Raw genomic sequence first — 19,489 nt, forward strand, 5'->3', positions numbered from 1 at the left:
TAAAATCTGCTAAAAACTGTTTATCATCTATGAAAGGGTTGGCAGCGGCTGGCTGTCAGAGCCCCGCTAATATGCATGTCTCTGATTGGTAGAAAGATGCTGCTTTCTACCAATAGGATCTTTTGGGTATGTGTGGACCACTCACTGTGGTGGCCCACTTCAATGTATCCATCGGTGTGTCTTACACCAATGTGAGGAAGTATCCAAAACGTTTAACAGATAACCTATCTGTTAAATTCACAAGTGGCTTGCAGCCACTTGTACGTGTAACCCCGTTACAACGTGTCAGTGGTGTGAGAACCGTGCACGTAAGCGACGGTACCACCAGCAATTTCGTAAAACACCGGGGACCCGGTCCAGCCAAATGGCGCTGCGAGCTCGATCACGATGACATCGTCCTCCTCGATATGCCCGGCGAATAGATACACGCTGTTGCTGTGGATGCTGATGCTGATGTTTCGAAAAGCAGAGGCTACGTCACCAGCCATCACACAGACACGAGCATTCGGGTGGGCGCGCTTGGGCTTCACGATCTCGGTTGCCACCGCGTCGCTATGTGTATACTCCGGTTTAATGATGTTGTCCTGGTCCGTACAGTCGTTGATGGAGGTGCCTTCGGGGTACGACAGATCGTGAATCGTTCGACCTGTAACACTGCTGTCCTCGCCACCCTTGTCGACCACTCCGAAGGGGTTGATGATTATCTCGGGCCATTGCTTGAGGAGGTCCCGATCGAGCACCAGGCATCGCCCTGCGTCCTGCTTCTTGCGGATGTTCTTGCGGAGCACATTGAGACGGTCTCTCGCTGACCGGTGGTTTGGTGGTCGTTGTACCTGCCGCGGAGGCGTCTTACTTAACCGGACTTCAACACCACCATGAACGATCTTCTGGAGCTCTTCCAAATGTTCGTAGCCCCTGCGCACTTCGTTCAGCACAACTGGCACCAAGCTTTTGTTTGGTCGGTAGTCGTTAACCCTCTGCCCGCGCACCATTTCGACAAAAGTTGGAAGGGAGGCGCCCGACCGCCGTGCATACTCCGATAGTGCCTTCCGCAGCGGAGTATCAAGAAGAAACTCGGGCCCTGCCACTCCCGGTCGCGACAGCGGGTAGTTGTCCGGAGGCAGCGGAACGCGCAATTTCGCCATAGCCTGAGCCAGAGTGGCTCTGCGAGTAACGCGCAATAGATTGCTTCTTTCACGAGCGTTCGAGTGCATCGCTGCTGCGGCATTGACGCTAATGATCGGACGCAGGTGGCTTGGTCGCGGTGCAGTTCCAGTACGCAGCCGGTCTTCTTCTTCGGTGGGGAACTTGACGCCGCGGCTCGAAGACTGGTACACCGATCCCGGCGGCGTGACTGTCCGTGATACTGATTCTGTAGCAGAGTTCAGCTCGCTTTCATGAAGTGACACACACGAAACATCTTGCAATGTAGTTAGAGCTTACGCTCTACGCATATGCTTAATTGAATGTACCGACTGTATGGCCGGTACTGGCTGTATGGCCGTGGTTGACTGTATGGTCAACCCGGACTGTATAGTCTGAGGTGTGGGTGGCTCTATGGCCAACCCGGACCGTAAGGTCAAAATACCCGTCTGGGTGGTGCCGGTGCCCGAACAGTCCTCCTGACTCCCCGGTAGACACGGTGTTTTGGCGTCGAGCGGGGCTGAGCGATTAGGAAAACAGACGGTCTCTCGGAAAATTTCCCGCTCGCGCGCCAACATACGACTCGCGGCCAGCAGGTGGGCTTGCGGAGGATTGTAGTCGCCCTTGGCCTTCTTCGCTCCGTCTGGAAAGCTTGCCGTCGTGAGGTAGCACACCTCCGCTGGCGGCATCTCGCCCTTGCTGTTCAGGGAAGTGGGAGCCGCCGGACTTGCATGCATGGCTGGGGTGGGGACCACTGGTAACTGGCCAACGCCCTGCCGGGCTACCAGCACACGGAGCCGTTCGATATCGGCTTGCAGGGCTTGCACTTGAGCGAGAACAGCATGGTCGTCCTGGTCTACGACTCCCTGCGTGATTGCACTGGCCTGAGCCGCGGAGTCCTCGGTCGCGGCGCTCTCTTCGAATGCGGTACCGGGCGAAAACGATGGCATGAACTCGTGTAGGTCGAACCCGCCGCCGGACCTCGACGTAGCCGCCGGACGCTTCGCGACCACCACCGCCTTGGCTTGCTTGGTCTTCGCCGAGGTCACCGTCTACTTCGGCCTCTTCGCAGGTGGAGCCGGCGGCTTGTCCTCCAGGTCGGAGTCGGAGTCGCGGCCGCTGTCACCCGTGGGCTTCCTTGGTGTCCCCGTAGTCGATGCCACCGTGGCGCGCTTCGACACCTTCTTATTGCCCGTCGACCACAGCTTCACCAGAAGCCGGCTTCAATGCCGCCCGCTTGCTCGTGCGTAGCGGTGCAGGCTCGGACGTGCGCCTCGCAGGCGGCGTCGTCCACGGCTCGTCCGCACCCGTGACGTCCACTACGTCAGGAGGAGCGACGGCAGCAGCAGCCGCAGGGAGCTCGCTATCCGATGGAGCCGTCACGGCCCTGGATGACGGGGAGCTGGGGGTGGCTTGGTCGGTGGTCCCGCGGGTGATCATGGCGTAGCTGGGTAAAGTAACCCCCTTCTTCGTTGCTTGCTTGTTGGTCTGAAGACAAAGTGAGGGAAAACGCCACGCGTCCATCGGTTGGTCTGCGCTGTAGTCGCCCCCAATGTATCGGTATGCACCGGAATACCGGAAGCACAATTCTGAAGTGGAAAACACAATTCCCTGGCTCTGCCATGGAATACAGCTTCACCCAGTTGCTCCAGTCGACGGTGACCAACTTTGTGGACCTCGATGACTCACTGGAACTGGTTGCCACGCCGCCTAAGGCTCACCGACGACTCACATGGACCCGAACCTGCTCTATGCACGTCTACCGACGACTCATACAGGCTTCGTGGCCTCTTCTGACGGATCAGCGAAGACTGAGAAGTACGGTGGTTACGGCAGCTGTTCTTAGATCGTATGGAGCCTTGCGGAGTGGAAAATAGTGATTGCAGCGAACGCTTACCTCGAGAAGACCACGGTCAACATCGCCGAGAACACAGGCATGAACAACGGCGTTCTCGCCGTGATCGAACACGGTGCCGAAGACTTGGTGGTCGTGAGAGACCCGAGACTCGCGATCCAGCAATCCCTAGGGGTGATAGCTTGCCGGAAGGAATCACTGATGGCACAGCTGAATCATCACAAGGGGATTACGGCACGGTTGCGATCAGTCATTTATCTGCACGTGGTACGCGAATACAATGCTGCCGCGGACGCGTTGGCAACTGAAGCCTTGGTGTCAAAAGTTCCCAAGGTCATTCTGAGTGAAAACCGGAAAGCATAGTTGACCGGACTTAATCGGATACAAGTAGTGATCTACGAGACGCCGCCGCAAGGATCAAAAGCACAAAACCTGGTTCCAGGAGGCGCTATTCAAATTCTGGACGGCGTCTCAACCTTGAAACGCAAAACATTTGCTGATTTCGTGTGCCCAGAGCCTGGAATGGTACTGGCGATGACTCGGGCGCAGACCAAGAGCAAGAAAAAACATGTCCGATTCACACAAGACAAGACGAAGACACTGCCGAAGACACTGCCGAAGACTCGCCCTAACCGGAAACCTCCCGAAATTCAACCTCCAGAACCGACTCAAGCTCCACCACCAGGTCCTAACACACAAGACATTGATCCTAAGGAGAGATGACGGCGCATAGCTGCTGAACAAGACGAAGAGTTACGATGGGCTAACCTGAAGACCTTGTTACGTGGAGATGTCGAGAAACTTGGATACCGAGCCGCCAGAAATGCATGGAAGATCGCAAATAAGTTCGTGTTGTCGGAGGACAATTTGCTACACTACATGGGAACGAGTCGTCGGCGCGATGCTGAGTCGCAAGAGGAGATCTCGCTGCGTCTGGTGCTACCCACCACGAGGATTCAAGAAGTACTCCAGAACTGTCATGACTCGCTGGAAGGTGGCCATCAGGGTGTGGTGAGAACCTACCAGCGAGTCAAGCGAGATTACTACTGGTTGGGACTCTGCACCGACGTGGAGAAGCACGGGAAGTCGTGCCCCGACCGCAGCACCAGCAAAAGCCGCCTCTAACTGAAAGGATACTCTCCTGGCAACGTGCTGGCGGAACGGCCTTTCCAGATAGTGTCTATGGACTTCGTGATACCACTGCCGAAGACTCGGAGGGGCAACACAGCCCTGCTGCTCTTCCAATGTTCTTTTACGGGTTTATCATTGCGAAAGCCATGGCGGATACGGGTGCACTCAATGTGGCACAAGCATTCGCGGAATGCATATACCGACGATTCGGTGCGCCATCACTCATCCGCCATGACCGCGACCCACGGTTCATGAGCGAAGTGTTTCAAGCGTTTGCTGAAATTATGCAGTCAAGGTCCCGAGCAACACTGAGTTACCGGCCGCAAGCCAATGGACAGCAAGAACGGTAAGTAAAAACAGTAATGCAATCCGTCAAGGTATACGCCGAAGACCCGCTCCAGCAAGACTGGGACGAGATCGTGGAGCGCTTAGTCTTCCCCATCAACAACTCACAAGACACGACTCGGAAGGAAACACCATTCTACTTGGTGCACGGGTGGGATGCCCAGTCAACACTGAAAGCCGTGTCATCCTCGCTCCAACACGGCACGCCAAAGCAGTCAGACGCACTGGCGTGGCGCCGCGAGGTCAACAGACAACACCAGATTGCTATGGAGATGGCCAAGGAATACCAAGCCACCGAGAAGACTCGCAGGACCCGGGAACACAACGCCAAACTAATCGGGAAAGAGAAAGCGATACTGGCGAAGACTCGGGATCCCCATTCATCGGCGACAGCACAAGACCAACCGTCTACGGGACAAGACACCCCCGCCCTAAGTGACCTTTCGCTCAAACCGAGTACGCATGAGCCACCGACGACTCGCGAGTCGTCGGCGAGTGCCCCAAACCAACCATTTGCGAAACAGAGGGCACATGTCGCTCGGGACAGGGTGGATCCACCGAACACTGGCGGAATTGAGCCGATTGCAGGTCGGAAATCAATGCTGCAGGCTCCGTTTGATGTCGGCAGCAGGGTCTGGTTGTACATGGAGAGAGTCAAGCCCGGGCTCATCAAGAAACTGGCACACCGGTGGCATGGACCCTTCCGGATCAAAACGAGGGTCGAAGACTATGCCTTCGAACTCGAGTTACCGGACCGGCGTGGATACCGCTTTTACCCAGTCGACCATATCTCCCGACTGAAGCTGGTTGATGAGTTTGAAGATCGAACGAAGACTCGTCTCGCGCCCGGAGTTGTCGACGACACGCGGCTAGATTTTTGACGAAGAGCTGCTTCCTGAAGACAGCTGGGAGCCAGATCACGTGGCAGGAGAATATGAAGTTGAAGCCATCCTCGACGACCGTGTGCCGTTGTCCACGGGAACTGAGAGAGCAGTGCGCGAGTTTAGAGTCAAATGGGTCGGCTACGAAGAACCAACGTGGGAGTCAGCCGCTAGCCTTTCTTGCGGTGGCCTCCTCTATGATTACCTGCGGCGAAAAAGAAGTGAACAGCGCCTGCAGATGGTTCAAGTCGCTGACGAAGACTAGGCGGCTATGAGTCACCGCCACGATGACCTGTACTTGGGGGAACACATCCCAAGACCGCAGACGAAAACAGCTACTGCGGCATTATCTTTTGCATTTGAAAATTAAACGCTACCAAGATGGACAGCTAAATCAACGACAACTCAGAAGCGAGACTGGAAATGAAAGCCAAACGGATAGAAGACGCTGCCGACGACTCGCTTGAACTCAACTTCAACTCACTCAGGATCGGAGGCAACAGCTGCCCGGGCCAAGCCACTAAGCAGACCCGAGTCGTCGGAGACACCAGCAGCACCGGAAGCTTGTCCTTCCGGAGCAGACGCAGCATTCAGCGAATTCTCGGACGCTGCAGGACGAACACGGGTATCACCAAATTAGGCAATCCATCCTGCACTGTCGACGCCGTCACCGCAGCCTTGAATCCCGCCTGCTCACGAAGAAGCTGATAGGCCAGCCACTCAGCGTCACCAGCCTTCACCCGATTCTCCAGTCGGGCTGCCGCCTCCGTGTGCGCGTCGACCACTCCTCGGAGGCCCTCCACCTCTTCGAGGTAGCGAACTCCAGGACGCGCGGGCCCTTGATCTCCTTCTTGTGCTGCTCGAACTCCGCGAAGGTCAGAGTATCCCTGTGCGAGTATAACTCTCTCCTCATAGCGATGTCAGCCGCAGCGCGCGTGGACTCGGCGGCGTGCAGTTGTCCCCGCATCACGTCCATATCCAACATCACGTCGCCGTGCACGCTCATGTCGGGAGTGGTCGCCCCTACCACGTCATCCAGCGAGTGAGCGGCGGCCAAGCGGTAATCAATGTGACGATCCCCGCGGATGTTAGGTCCTGGTGCAGACGGACGGTGAGTCGTCCGAGAGATTCTAACCGAGGATCCAGCACTGCTATCACGCGCTCCGACGACTCAGCGCAAGCCTCCATGACGAGCTGCCCGAAAGAATCAGACGATACCGCATCGCCAGAAGCCTGTAAGTCGCCGGTTGCGGGTGGACCAGTACCCACATTCGAAGCGGAACATGCAGTCACCGCAGGCGACAACTGGCTTGTACTTGCGTCGCCGGCAGCATCTCCGACGGGAATATCAACAGGAGGAACAGTCTGCAAGCCCAAAGAGGAAGACAACGACAGTGAGCATGAGCACAAGAAGCTGAATCCAGTGAAGCGAGTCGACGGTATGGACCAGAGAAGCAGCACAAGTGGCAGTCGGTGACGCAGACAAGCGTAGCAGGCGTCGCCAGTTAAGCTTGGCTGGTGTTTCACCACCAGCAGGTGAATTCAACCCAGGAGACGACAATCCAACCTGCAACGCCACAGCAAGAACATACCAGCTTTCGCGCTCCACGCTGGGACGGCCAGAGCAGAAAGTGACGACGACATACCGTGGACAAGCTGCCGGGCGCCTCTGCAACGCTGCCGTCTCCAGATGCCGCTGACTGAAAGTGCCTGGAGCAGTAGAACACGTCCCAGCAGATACTAGCGCGGTCTACGAGCCGGACGAAGGCTGGAAGGAAGACAGCAAGACCACCGTCAGCAATGGATATGAGACGTGAGAAGCCGAGAGCCATTTTACTGCGTTCGACGACCGAGGGAGACCACGACGCTTGAACGCGGAGTTCAAGGCAGCCCGAGCAGCGCGCGAGTCACCGGCCATGACGACAAGAACACCCCGACGCTCACCAGCACGCGGCTCGCATCACGGTGGGGGCAGTTGTGGTGTCGAGGAATGAAGCCGAGACAAGATTCGAGGCGTCAATGCTAAATGGCAAGTCGAGGTTCATTGCCAGTCAATGGACTAAACGCCCCGGTCGCTGATTGTCCTAAATTGGTGGGTGACGACAACTCGTCGACGGTTCCAAGTCAAGCGCGGGCGGTTGCAGCTCGCTAAGTGCGATGCGAACCTACTGGCAAGATCCGAACTTATGAGTCGTCGGCCCCTGTTCCCAGTCGTCGGTGGCGTTTCAGTGGCCGTTTGAGTAGTCGGTAGCGCCGTCACGTCGCAGAGAAAGGGCCAAAGAGTCGTAGGTTACAATTGGCGGTTCAAAACGGACGCGTTTATACTTGATATTTGTATTGATCGATAGGAAACTTAAGAGAAGACAAGATAAGCCTTCGGGTAACAATAACAGAACAGCTTTTCCTCCCAACAACGCAAGGGCGACACCGGTGCCTGCAGTGAACGACCTGCAGCTCAAGGTAAATCTGGTAGGTAGGATTATGACTGTCGGTGGGCACATCTACTAGTGTAGCGTGTGATCATCCCTGGCAGGGCCAAGAGAGTAAGTGGTTGGTGTATTGGCAGCGACGAGTCGTCGCCAGGAACTGGAGGAGCGAGAGCGCACTCCATTTATTTCTTCCCGCCGGAGTATAGCTCTGGCACCCTCGTATCACGCCGTAACAGGCCGGGACCCTTCCTGCTGAGGGCCTGCGAGGTATATTTTGTGTGTGAGGGCGTGCTAGCCTTTGCTCGTGGCTGGTGACGCTGAGTCTTCCGTCGGTCGACTAGCGGAAGCTCGGTACGCAGGGGGAACATCAACCCGGTGCAAGAGAAAGTTCCTGGACCTTCAGGTGTTAACCCTAACAAGCCCATGGAGTCTTCGGTGACTCGGTGGGTGTTGGTGGTGGGGACAGTGTGCCATATATAAATTAGCGCGTGTTTTTACACGACAACATTGTATTGACTGCTGTGACGGGAAGGTTAACTGATAGTGATCGTATTTTCCATCTTAATTGAGGGTGGTTCGCGTATTGGCGAGTGTTCAGGCGAGCTAGGCGCCTGTATTTCATACTCGAGTGAACCTAGTGTGTGCGTGACCCACCGTCCGAGGGTCTAAAAGAATGAGTGTAGTGCTGAATAGTCTGTATTTGTTGGTTTTCGGGCTAGGAGAGCATTTGGGTAAGTTGCCTTCTGAGTTTAAAGCTTTAGCCAGAGTTGAAGTGAAATCCTGGCTCCTGCTTTTGTGATATTCTGGGTTCGGGTGATCCGAGTTTTTGGGTTTGCCTTCAGTATCGAGGACGCGTTCTCAATTAGACGCGCACCTCAGCGCTTCAAAGGCTACATTTCAACTCCGGTGAAGTGCCGCTCCGTCGAAGACAAAACGCGCCGACAGGGATTACGCAAGGTACTCACGCCAAACAAGGAGGGGTGAAATTCAGGATTTGCTTTGCGATACACTGGGTTTTGTTCGTCCTCTATTGACTCCCAGTATTTTTGGGGGCTGCGCTATACAAAATCCGCTGGGCAATCAAAGTTTCATCGGCCTCGCCTCGGGACGATCTTGGTCAGCCACAGCCCAGACCGGCGCCTCGGTCAAGCCTCGCTTGACTGCATCGAATGCCTTCTGGCAATCGGGTGTCCAATTCCACACAGCTTCCTTCTTGAGAAGCTGTGATAGCGGGCGGATCTTGCCCGCGTAATCCTCCACGTACTTGCACAAGTACGTGGCCAAGCCAAGGAACTGCCTCAGCTCCTTGACACTTGAAGGCGTTGACCATTCATTAATTACTCTGACCTTTTCCGGATCAGGGCGAACGCCATTTTCCCCCACGAGACACCCGAGGACGGGTATCTCGCTCACCCCGAAGATACACTTCTTCAGGTTCGCGTAGAACTTTATGCTTTCGCATAAGCTCAAGTAGCTTTCGGAGATGCACCCGGTGCATCTCAATGTCGGTCTTCCCGTCCACAGCTCAGCTGTGGATGAACACATCATCAAAGTAGCTCGGCGCGAAGTCGCGCACCTGTTGAAAGTCGCAGGGGCGTTCTTAGGCCCCTACGGCATTACTAGCCACTCCCAGAACATGCCGCTTGGCGTGCTCACTGCCGTGAGAGGGATATCGCTCTCACGCATTAGGATCTGATAGAATCCATCTCGCAAGTCGAGAGCACTGTAAACGGTGCTCCCGGCCATCGAATCGATGATAACATCTTTTCGTGGTATCGGCGTCTGCGCCGGTATCGTCGCATTGTTCAGCTTGTTGTAGGTATGAACGATGCGCCATCCGCCCTGTGTTTTTTTTACACAGAACGTCGGAGCACTGTGCCGGGACTTCGATTCCCGCACTTGCCCATGTGGCGAGGTGCGGGCCAATTCCCGGCTTTCCAGATCGAACCTTGAATAAACGTAGACCGACGAACGTCGGACTAGAGCTCAGAAGGCTCAGAGTCTTGGGGCGTCAGCTGAAATACCTCAGCTGAGCCCAACAACGGCTCGGATGAAACTTCCCAGCTCCGGTCCTTGGTCAGGCGCGGCGTGTGCACCTCCCTTGCGATCCCCTTGACGGTTCTTCCTAGGGCTACGCTTTGGGCCCAGACGTCAGCCAGCCACAGCAACCTTGTTCCCACTTCAGATGTCTCCAGCGCTCTCCAAACGAAACCTGCTCCCCACTCAACAGATCTCAGCTCGCACGTGTCCAACCCAATCTGCCCCGGGTTTTCTCCAATACAAAACACGACACTCCACACGCAACTTGTCCACCTCTTCCGAGACCTTGGACCTGGTCTCCGTAGCTTCTTCACTTCCTCCGGCGGCTCTAGCTGAGAGCCGCTTCCACAGGTCTTCACTCGCCCCTCAGACCTAGAGTGGCCCCGAGAAAATTGGCTCGGTTTGAGCCTGTCCGTAGTCTGGGTTCTCGCTCTGCACCCAGGGACGCCCGCGCACCACGCTCCAAAATGAGCGAAATTCAGCAACCGCACTGAAGACTTGAGCCTATCTCAGCCCCCGCGTAGTCGCTCCGCCGAAACCTCACGAGAGTCACTTACTCCCCGAAGATACGAAATACGTGTCGGTAATGTCGTCCAGATCACGTAGTAATATAAAATAGCTAATTAAGCTCCTCCTCACACCGAGGCACACTCAAAAAGACTATATGGGGTTGAGTTTTGATGGAACCGGTCCTCGGCACCCTTTTACACAAGGAAACACTCCCACTTGCGTCCTTCGGGGCAAATTCGATTCTGATTCAATTATTACACATGCAAACAAAGACCTATCAAGTGGGGGCGCACAGCGCCGTTCAGAGAGCACCCACAAAGGGTGCTAAGACCATCCTGAGAGCTGCCAGTGTGCCTAAGGCATTCGGCGCTTCAACCTGAGTTTTAGCCAATAATGGGCCGAGCTCAGCAAAATCCAGCGAGGTCAGGCATGGGTTCGGCAGATCTTCAACGAAGCTTCAGTGATGAGTGGCTGATCCCCGGTGACTCATTGGTCGAAAGTATGTCGTACCCGGGTACAGCTGGTCCCATCCCGGCTGATATATGAGTCCGTCATCATTTGATGACGCGACCCTCCAGCAGCGCGCATTCACCGTGTACCCATCGGCCACCCTGAGCCCCCATAGTCTCAGGCGAGATTCCAACTGAGACCCCCGGCATAAATGTCCACCAGTGTCCGCATCATCTGAGACCTGGGTCGCCAAACTGAGACTCCGGAGCGTCCGCTGAGCCCAAGCACATCCCACTAAAACATCTGAGCCGAGACATACAGATTTCAGCTGTTCCGGCTGAGACCACCCAAGCTCAGAGCAGTGAGATCTGAAACCAACTGGCTTCAGCTGAGACCAGCTAGTCTCAGTGATCCAAGCTGAGACCCGGGGACTTCAGTTCTTCCAGCTGAGACTTGGAGACTTCAGCGCCTTCACCACCAAAACTGGCCGACTCTCAGCCGAGCCGCAGCGAGTTCAGCTGAGACCACGTCGGCTCTGTTTGCTGCGCATCCAGCCATCAACAGGTGTCTATCCGGGACGTCTGAGCTCAGCGTAGCTCAGCGGGGTGACCGCAATCCAAACTTCACAGGAGTCAAGCCAATCCATAGTCAACTTCAGTCATCGTGGCTTCAGAGTCGCAATAGTCTCAGCGAAATAGCTAAGCTTCCCAGCTGAGACCTGGGGCTTCGGCCGAGAGTGTGTCCACGGTCTCCGAGCCAGTTCTCGTTGAAGCGGCGGTTCCTTGAAGCCAGCTGCCCTCTCCCATCCACTAAGGGTCGTGCGTGGGACATAGAGTGCGTTGGCGGCAGGCTATTGACGGGTTCGCCAGAAAGATCTAAGCGAGCCTCGTCACAACCGTCCCTTGTGAGGACCGAGTCCAAAGAGCTCAATCACGATTTTGGGCTCAGCCCTCATAACCAAGCATGCCGTCAATCGCCTCGTCCCGCCCTCGTCGGATCCTGCCGAACCTGTGGTCTGTCTTACCAGGTCATTTAGCAAATTCCAACATCGAGCGAGCGCGACGCCTCCGCCGCCTCCATTTTGCACAACCGCAGATGTCAGGCAGTGTTACAGGTGGTCACTCGCCTCTGGTGCCCTCTTCAAACACGGGGGGAGACTGTGGGGGGCAGCAGGGCACTCCTGCGGCTCCTGCGACCACCGCGCACCTTCCAGCAACCTCCACAACCACACAAGCGACATCTGGCAGTATTACAACGGGTGGCAGCCACGGCAGAAGCATTCTCGCGCCCGACGGCGCCTCCGGGGCGCCCGGCAGCAGCTCCACCGCGCTCCCGACCACCGCGACGACAACTGCAAGCCTCGCGACGACAACCAGCGCGACAACGGCACCTGCAGGTGCTTCTGCGGCGTCCCATGAGCTGCCGGAGGCCACCAGTACGCCACTGGCGGCTCCTGGGGAGCCCCATGCGCCTGCGGGCGCTTCTTCGACGGGGCCGCGGCCAGGATCGGGCGGTGGAGGGTCGCGAGCGTCGCTCCCATCGTCCGACGCGTTGAGTGCGGCGTCTGCTCTTGTTATGCAGTTCACGACAGCGGCAGCAAGTGGCTACGCGCGCACCGGGCCGTCATTCATCCGTCCAGACCCCTCCGTCGCCAGCAGTACCGCAGTTTCCATCCCAGTAGCCACAACGACGACGGTGCCCGCGTCGATACAAGATATAAATCGCGGTAGTGTCCTCGCGGGTACCGTCGATGGTCTTTCGCGAGTGGTCCCGCTCCCTCGGCTTACGGACACGGAGTTCGTGCGGCTGACTTCTCTGCTCGGCAGTGACGCGGTCGCTGAAGTGCTGCGCCCCCGAACCAAGACGTCCGGCGAATCTCACGGACTTCAGAGTCCAGGTGGCATTGCAGCGTGAAGCTTTCGCGCTCGCTAACGTCTACGGGGTTGAAGAACTTGCGGTTCGGACAGTGAACACGACTCGGCACTTGGCACTTACAGGCCGTGGTCCAGCGCTTGCTGACCGTGGAGCAGGAGAGCTCAGCGCCGGACGCCTCGGCTCAGACCGCCCGTCTGAGGGCTGAGTGCGACCGCTTGACTGCCAAACTCGCTAAGCAGAAGGCCGATCATGCTGCCAGTGTGGCGGCTTTGGAGGCTGCTCATGCTGAGCAAATTCTGAACCTCCCAGACTCGGCATCGGGCTCTTCCACGTCGGACAAGTCCCAAGCTGAGATCGACGCACTCCGAGCTATCGCTGGGCGTCTCGGTACCGAGAAGTCTGACTTGCAGGATCGGCTCGTGGCGTCGACTTCCGAGGTGGCCGAGCTCCAGCGTGTGCAAGACCTCCGTGGCAAGCAGATTGCTGAGCTTGAAGCCCGGCTCGCGGCTGCGAAGCCATTCCCAGCTGACGGCTTGATGGATTTCTTGGCTGACACCACCAACCTCAGCGGCCACTGGAAGCGGTTGCTCGAGTTGCTTCGTATTTACCAGCAAGGACACACTGTCCCAGTTCAGTACCGGACGTTGCTCCAGGTATCAGCTCGTGACGAAGACTCCGACGACTGTGGCCCCTACGTGCCTCAAGAAAGCAAGGCAGCAGTGCCCAAGTCGGCTCAGCCAAGCAGCACATCGCCTCCGCAAGCCAAAGCTGGATCCGAGCGGACACCTCTCGGCAAGTCGCATCCAGCGACGACCTCGTCCGGCAACGCAAGTCGCAAGCTACCAAGGTTGCCGTTGTCTGGGGCCCCATCTCCACCGGGGTCTCAGAAAGCCGACACTTCGGCGGGCCAAGGGGCTGGCTCAGCGGGCCGCTCAACCATTGACCTGACCCACTCAGAGCCAAGCACTCCAAGCTCTACTCGAGTGATGCTGTACGTCGACCGGGTCAAGCTGGACCAGCGGCCGAAGATGTTCAAGCCTCAGAAGGTTCGGGCGCTGAAGAAGTCTCCGTCGCGGGTCACTGAGGCCAAGGCCCTCAGCTGCGTTCCCAAGCCGTACTAATGGGGGGACTTGCGTGCCGACGCTCGAGAGCTGATGCTCAACGGGCTCACGTTCTGGGACGCCGTCGCTGAGGTCCGCAAGCGCCAAATGCTCCACGACCAGTTCGGCAAGCGTGCTCTGGTGGGCATGTTGGTCTCGGCCATCTACTGGGAGGGCCTGGACCGGACACCGTGGACTTCGTACGTCCCAGGCAGCTACTACGAGGCGGCGTTGAAGCAGATCCTGGATCCCGCGCTGGACCACGTCCCTGAAAGCTGGGGTTCTCTGTCTGTGCATCCAAGTCCGGGGTCTCCGCCCAGCCAAGACGACTCCATCTTCGAGTTCCTCTCCTCGGACTCTGAGGACGATCCCAAGACCGACAAGACTTTCCAGGGCAAGGCCGCTAGGGGTCCCAGCGCAGTACAGACTCGCGGGCAGCAGCCTTCGTCTGGTGGTAAGCGTTCTCGCGGCTCAGCAGGGTCCAGCAGCGGTTCAGGCAAGGCAGCCAAGGCTTCGGCTCAGAGCTCAGCCGGGCAAACCAGCCGAGCTAAGTTAAACATCTCCGAGCCCGCTGAGTACGACGGAGTCATTGAGCGGCCTCGGCGCGGTAGCTGGTTCCACTACGGGATCAAGGTCCAAGAGCTGCTCCAGCAAACATTCGGCTTTCCGCGGTACATGCCCGTCAAGTCCATGATGAAGCACCTGCACCTCCACTGGAGAGCGCTCGACTACTGGAGGCTCCTGCTGACTTCTCCCTGGGACGAGATGTGGAAGGGCCGGGTTCGCTCGCTTGTCTTCTTCCAGTATGGCGACATGCAACCCGGCATGGTCCAAGCGCTGACGGTCATCGCCAATTTCATGAGTCGCTGGAGACGCGAATATTGGGAGCGGCTCCACTGGGTTACGATGGATCCCAGTCACGACTACCAGGTTTCAGCTGAGATGCGTGGCATCCCTGGCCTGGCCGAGATGTACCGAGATCGCAAGGAGCGGGGTTCCGAGTTCGACGCTAAGCGGAAGGAGTTGATGACCAGCCTGGAGAAGATCGACGGTTACGACGAGAAGATCTGGTACGAGCCGGGTCTCTGGGTGGTTCCCCGAGACCCCTGCTACTGGATCACGCGAGATCCCAAGCTCGGCTTTTCGCTCTCCTCTCAGCTGGACACGGTCGATGACCTCGAGTGCGCTCGGACCCAGTGGGCAACGCGTCGTTCTGACAACGCCTTCATGAATCTGGCGCCGGACGAGCTGGTGAATCAACTCCTCAGCGACGAGGAGCGCTCCGAGAACCCCATCAAGCCGGATCCAGCTTTCAATCACGACAGGCTCGAAGATGTGCTCGCGGCCATCCGCTGAGCTTGTGGCCAAGTTTCTTTGCATGTGATTAGTGAGTTTCGAAGTCGTTAATTATTTACAACTCCATGTATTTTCATCACTTGCTCAGAGTCTTAGCTTTTCATCTTCCGAGACTCCACTGCACATTCCAAAGTCCTTCCCTGGTCGGTAGCCTCTCTCCAATCGAAATATCATTCTCCACTATCCATAGTCAAATCGTAAAACAAATTAAAGCTTGAGTTTTCACACAAAGACGTCACGCACATGCACTGTTTAGCTGAGACTAGCCTATTGAGCGTCAGACTCAGGCAGCTCGTCTCCAGCTTGCATAGCTTTGAACCGTGTTTGTGCTTTTGCGCTCTTGTTAAACTCATAGAGAAGCACTCCACAATTCAGCTGAGACACGGTGAGCCATTCTGGCTCAGAGTAGCCCCTCCACTTCACCAGGTACTCCCGGACCCGTCTAGAGGTCCGGGTTCGCTTCACCCAGCGAACATCTCGGATGCTCTCAACTTCGTATTCATTCTGAGCTTCATCTGGACTATCCACATCTTCAGGTAGGATTGCAGCGTTAAAGTCATCTTCCTCAGCGACTTCCACATCTTCGGTCGGACGATCGGGGAACAGCGCTCTAGGCTTTAACCGGCTTATATGAACCCAGGGATACAGTTTGTAGCCTGAGCCCTCGATCTTAAGCTTGCAACGGAAGTCGTCCGAGGTCTCCATGATTCTGAACGGACCATGCCACAGATGAGCGAATTTCTTCGTCAATCCAGGTTGGACTCGGGCCAGGTATAACCAAACTGCGTCCCCGACCTCAAATCCTTTCTTGAGCCTCTCGGACAATTCCCGCCAAACTTTCGTCTGAGCTTCTGAGCGTTTCGCCTTAGCCTGAGCTTGTAGATCCTTAGCCCAAGTCTGAGCGTACTCGTACTGCCTCTGAACACCTCGACGCCACTCGTAAGCAGTTTTCTGGTCAAGCCCGACTGGCTGAGGTCCAAGCATGGCGGATACTGTACTCTGAGGGTCCCAGCCATGCACCAAATAGAACGGAGTGTCCAGACGAGTAGCATCAAAGGATGTGTTCAAAGCCCACATCAACTTCTCAACTTGGTCGTCTCAGTCACTCTGATCTGACTCAGCCACGTAAGCTCGGACAGCTCGGATCACAGTCTGAACAGATCGTTCCTGTTGGCCGTTAGCATGGGGCCTGTACGCCAGCGTAGCTCTCTGTCGGCTTCCCAACATGTCTCTGAACCTCGCAAAAACTTCGCCCATGAATCTAGGGTCTCGGTCATGGCGTATTATCTCACTTGCGCCAAACCGCTGAAACACCCGATCCATGTAGGCTTCAGCCACTTCTTGAGCATTGGTAGAACACATCGGCTTACAGATCACATAACCCGAGAACAGACACTGGAATAGCAATAAAAACGTATTGCCGCGATCAGACCTTGGTAGATTCGTAACAAAGTCCATGGAGACCACCTCAAACGGCCGAGTCGCCAAGATATTTCCTGGTGACGGCCCAGGGTTGGGTGGAGCTCCTTTGGCTGTGACGCAATCCACGCATTCTTTGACAAAGCGCTCTACATCCGCGTACATTCCAGGCCAGTAATACTCTTGGCGCAACCGCTCAAACGTCCGGGTGATTCCCTGATGAGCACCCTGAAAGTCTTCATGACTCAGGTGTAGCAGGTCAGTCCGGAGAGAACTTGACACCACTAGTCTCAGGTTATTCACCGCATTCCGTGGGCGTCTTGGCGTAGCTCTGCTCAGGTAATACAAGGCTCCACGAGAGTCCAGCACAAATTGATTAGCAATTCTGGCCACATCTTCAGCTTCAGCGGAGGACAGTTCCGTCAGATCCCCACTCAAGTAGTTTCGGAGCCTGTTGATCCACGGCTCAGCTTCCTGCTGGGCTAATATTCGCCGCCACCTCTCGGCAATCGCTAAAGTTGGTGTCGTAGCCTCAGGCGAGAAGCGGTTAGAAGATTCGTCGGCTCCCATCCGAGAATTGCCTTCGGCATTTGAGTCAGGATCATCCATTTTGGATTCAGCTGAAGTTTCTTCAGCCCGGGCGCGGCTTCTTGTGACAACAAATATCCTAGCTTCAGGCGACAAAGGTTCGGCTGCTTCAGCCAGTGTCGTAGGTTCAACTACAATATCCAGCTTGACTCCGGATCCTTGATCAAGATCTGGCTCGAGTTGTTCAGCCTCAGACCTCTGTTCTTTGATCAACTTCTCAGGAATACGATTCAGCTGTTTCAGCTGAGCCAATTCGACCGAGCCATCAATTGTTACAGAGTGTTGAGCAGCTAACGTCTTCGCCGTCAGGTAATCTGCTGCCGCATTGAACTCGCGCTTAACGTGAACCAGCTTGACTGATCTGAACTTTGGGCGCAGATTCTCAAATTCGTTGAGCAACATCTGAAGTCTCGGATTCAGACACTGGATGAGACCCTGAGCCTGTTGTATTGCAATCCGAGAATCACCAACAATGACCAACTCTGAGATCCCTCTAGCCAAGGCCATTTTCGCGCCTTCGATCAACCCATGGTACTCAGCCTCATTCACCGTAGCATCCTCAAAATGAAAACCGCAAGCTTCGACCACATCCCAAGACGGCAATTTCCAGAGAATACATCCTGCTGAGCCTCGACGATCTGATAGCTTAGTCGCTCCATCAAAGCTGAGCAACCAGCCTTCATAATCGGCTTCAAGCATCTCAAGACTAATAGGAGATGACTCGTCCCTTGGCCGGGATAAGGTTCTCAGCTATTTGATCCAGCTGATCACGGGGGGTAATCCCAGCTCCCATAATCGCTGCCAAGCCGTCTTCATCTCGTTGGATCTTGAGAATTTCCAAAGGCCAAGGTGCTAAACGGGTCGCCCATTGCTCGCAGCGTCCCTCAAGTGATCGTGACGTGAATATCCACTTCAACACCGAATGTCGGGTATAGACTTTGATCAGTTTCGTCTCAGCCAACATAGTGTAGAAAACTCTGAGAACTCTGATCAGCGCCACCACCTCCTTTTCAGCCAGATGGTATCTGAGCTCTTGGTCATGTAAGACACGTCCAGTGAAACGAACCGGAAGTATAACTCCATCATACTCTTGGCCCAGCACAGCGCAAGCTGCCCATGGGTTGGCATGCACGATGATCGCGAATGGTTTCTGAGAGTCCGGATGCCTGAGCAGAGGTGTCGACACAATCTTACGTTTGAGAACCTCGAAAGACCTCTTTGGCTCAGCTGAGGTCTCGGCCCGCTTGGATCTGCTCGTCCGTCAGCTCGTACAGTACAGATGTTATAACCGGGAGGTCTTCAATAAACTTGTTGTAGTAATTGAGACTTCCCAGAAAAGATTGAACACCTTTCAGAGTCGACGGGAACGGAAGATCCATCACACCCTTGGCAATTTTCGGCTTGGCTCCAATTTCATGAGACAAATACGAAATTGTCCTCTTGCCAAATTCGGTCTTGGGTAGACTTACTGAGATCCCCCAATAGCTCAGCCGGTACAGTAATCGGTCCAGATCCTCGCACATCTGCTCCCAGGTCTCGGCTCCATATGCAATATCGTCAATGTATGAACTTCGGCCCAAAACAGGGTTCAGCTGAGGTGGCGCCGGGATGTTCCTTTGGAATACAGTCATATTCTCAGCCATAGCGGTTAAGTCATGCCCAGCTGAGCTTTCGACATTAATTCCCAGAAACTCCAAGACTTCAGCGTCCACCTGAGACTCTTCTGAGTCCGGAAGACGTACAAAACCCCACAGACAATTGTCTAGCATCTGCTGGTAGATCAATGGAGCATTTTTCAGGCCAAACAGCATCCTCGTCCACTGAAAGTGCCCCAGCGGACAGATAAAAGCTGAGATGTGCTTCGCTCTGAAAGTCATCGGCACCGCCCAGAACCCGCTAGCCATGTCCAAGCTCAGGAACCGCATTGCACTCTCGAACCCAATCAACAGATCGTCGATCAAAGGTAGAGGATAATGCATGAGCTTGATTAGCTGGTTCACCAGTCGGTAATCGATACAGAGTCTGATATCGACTCCGTTCTTTTTCATCACGATGACAATTGGCGATGCCCACTCTGAGTCCGAATACTCGATCAGCTTAGTTTCCAAGAGCTTCTTGAGCAAATCATACACTTTCTGAAGGTGTTCCGGCCGAATTGGCCTGGACGGCTGACCTACCGGATTAGCATCACCCACATCCAAGTCGCAGACTACGCCCCTGGCTGGAGTCGGCACAGCATTTCCGTCCCCTAGAAAACTTGAGTGATGTCTTTCCAAGATAGTTCTGACATGGGATTCCATCTCAGCAGTCGTTATCCCGGGTTCTCCAATATTTGCCGTGCTCAGATCCGCCTTGGGGCTGAGATCT

The 19,489-nt window shown here is 55.6% G+C and overlaps 2 protein-coding genes across 2 annotated transcripts; both read right to left on the reverse strand.

The window, feature by feature from the left end:
- Positions 1–275: 275 nt before the first annotated feature.
- IUM83_17844 (Secreted protein) lies at positions 276–1,880 on the reverse strand (the record flags this gene model as incomplete). Its single annotated transcript, XM_067942812.1, has 2 exons — positions 276–1,392; positions 1,573–1,880. 2 exons carry the CDS (start codon positions 1,878–1,880, stop codon positions 276–278), a joined length of 1,425 nt encoding a protein of 474 aa, XP_067785725.1.
- A 448-nt stretch (positions 1,881–2,328) lies between these two features.
- IUM83_17845 (Serine/threonine-protein kinase Nek2) lies at positions 2,329–2,667 on the reverse strand (the record flags this gene model as incomplete). Its single annotated transcript, XM_067942813.1, has 1 exon — positions 2,329–2,667. The coding sequence occupies one exon, from the start codon at positions 2,665–2,667 to the stop codon at positions 2,329–2,331; it is 339 nt and encodes a 112-aa protein (XP_067785726.1).
- Between the last annotated feature and the right edge of the window lie 16,822 nt (positions 2,668–19,489).

Source organism: Phytophthora cinnamomi (genome assembly GCF_018691715.1).
Source record: "Phytophthora cinnamomi strain GKB4 chromosome Unknown Contig76, whole genome shotgun sequence".
In the NCBI taxonomy this organism is placed as follows: Eukaryota; Oomycota; class Peronosporomycetes; order Peronosporales; family Peronosporaceae; genus Phytophthora; species Phytophthora cinnamomi.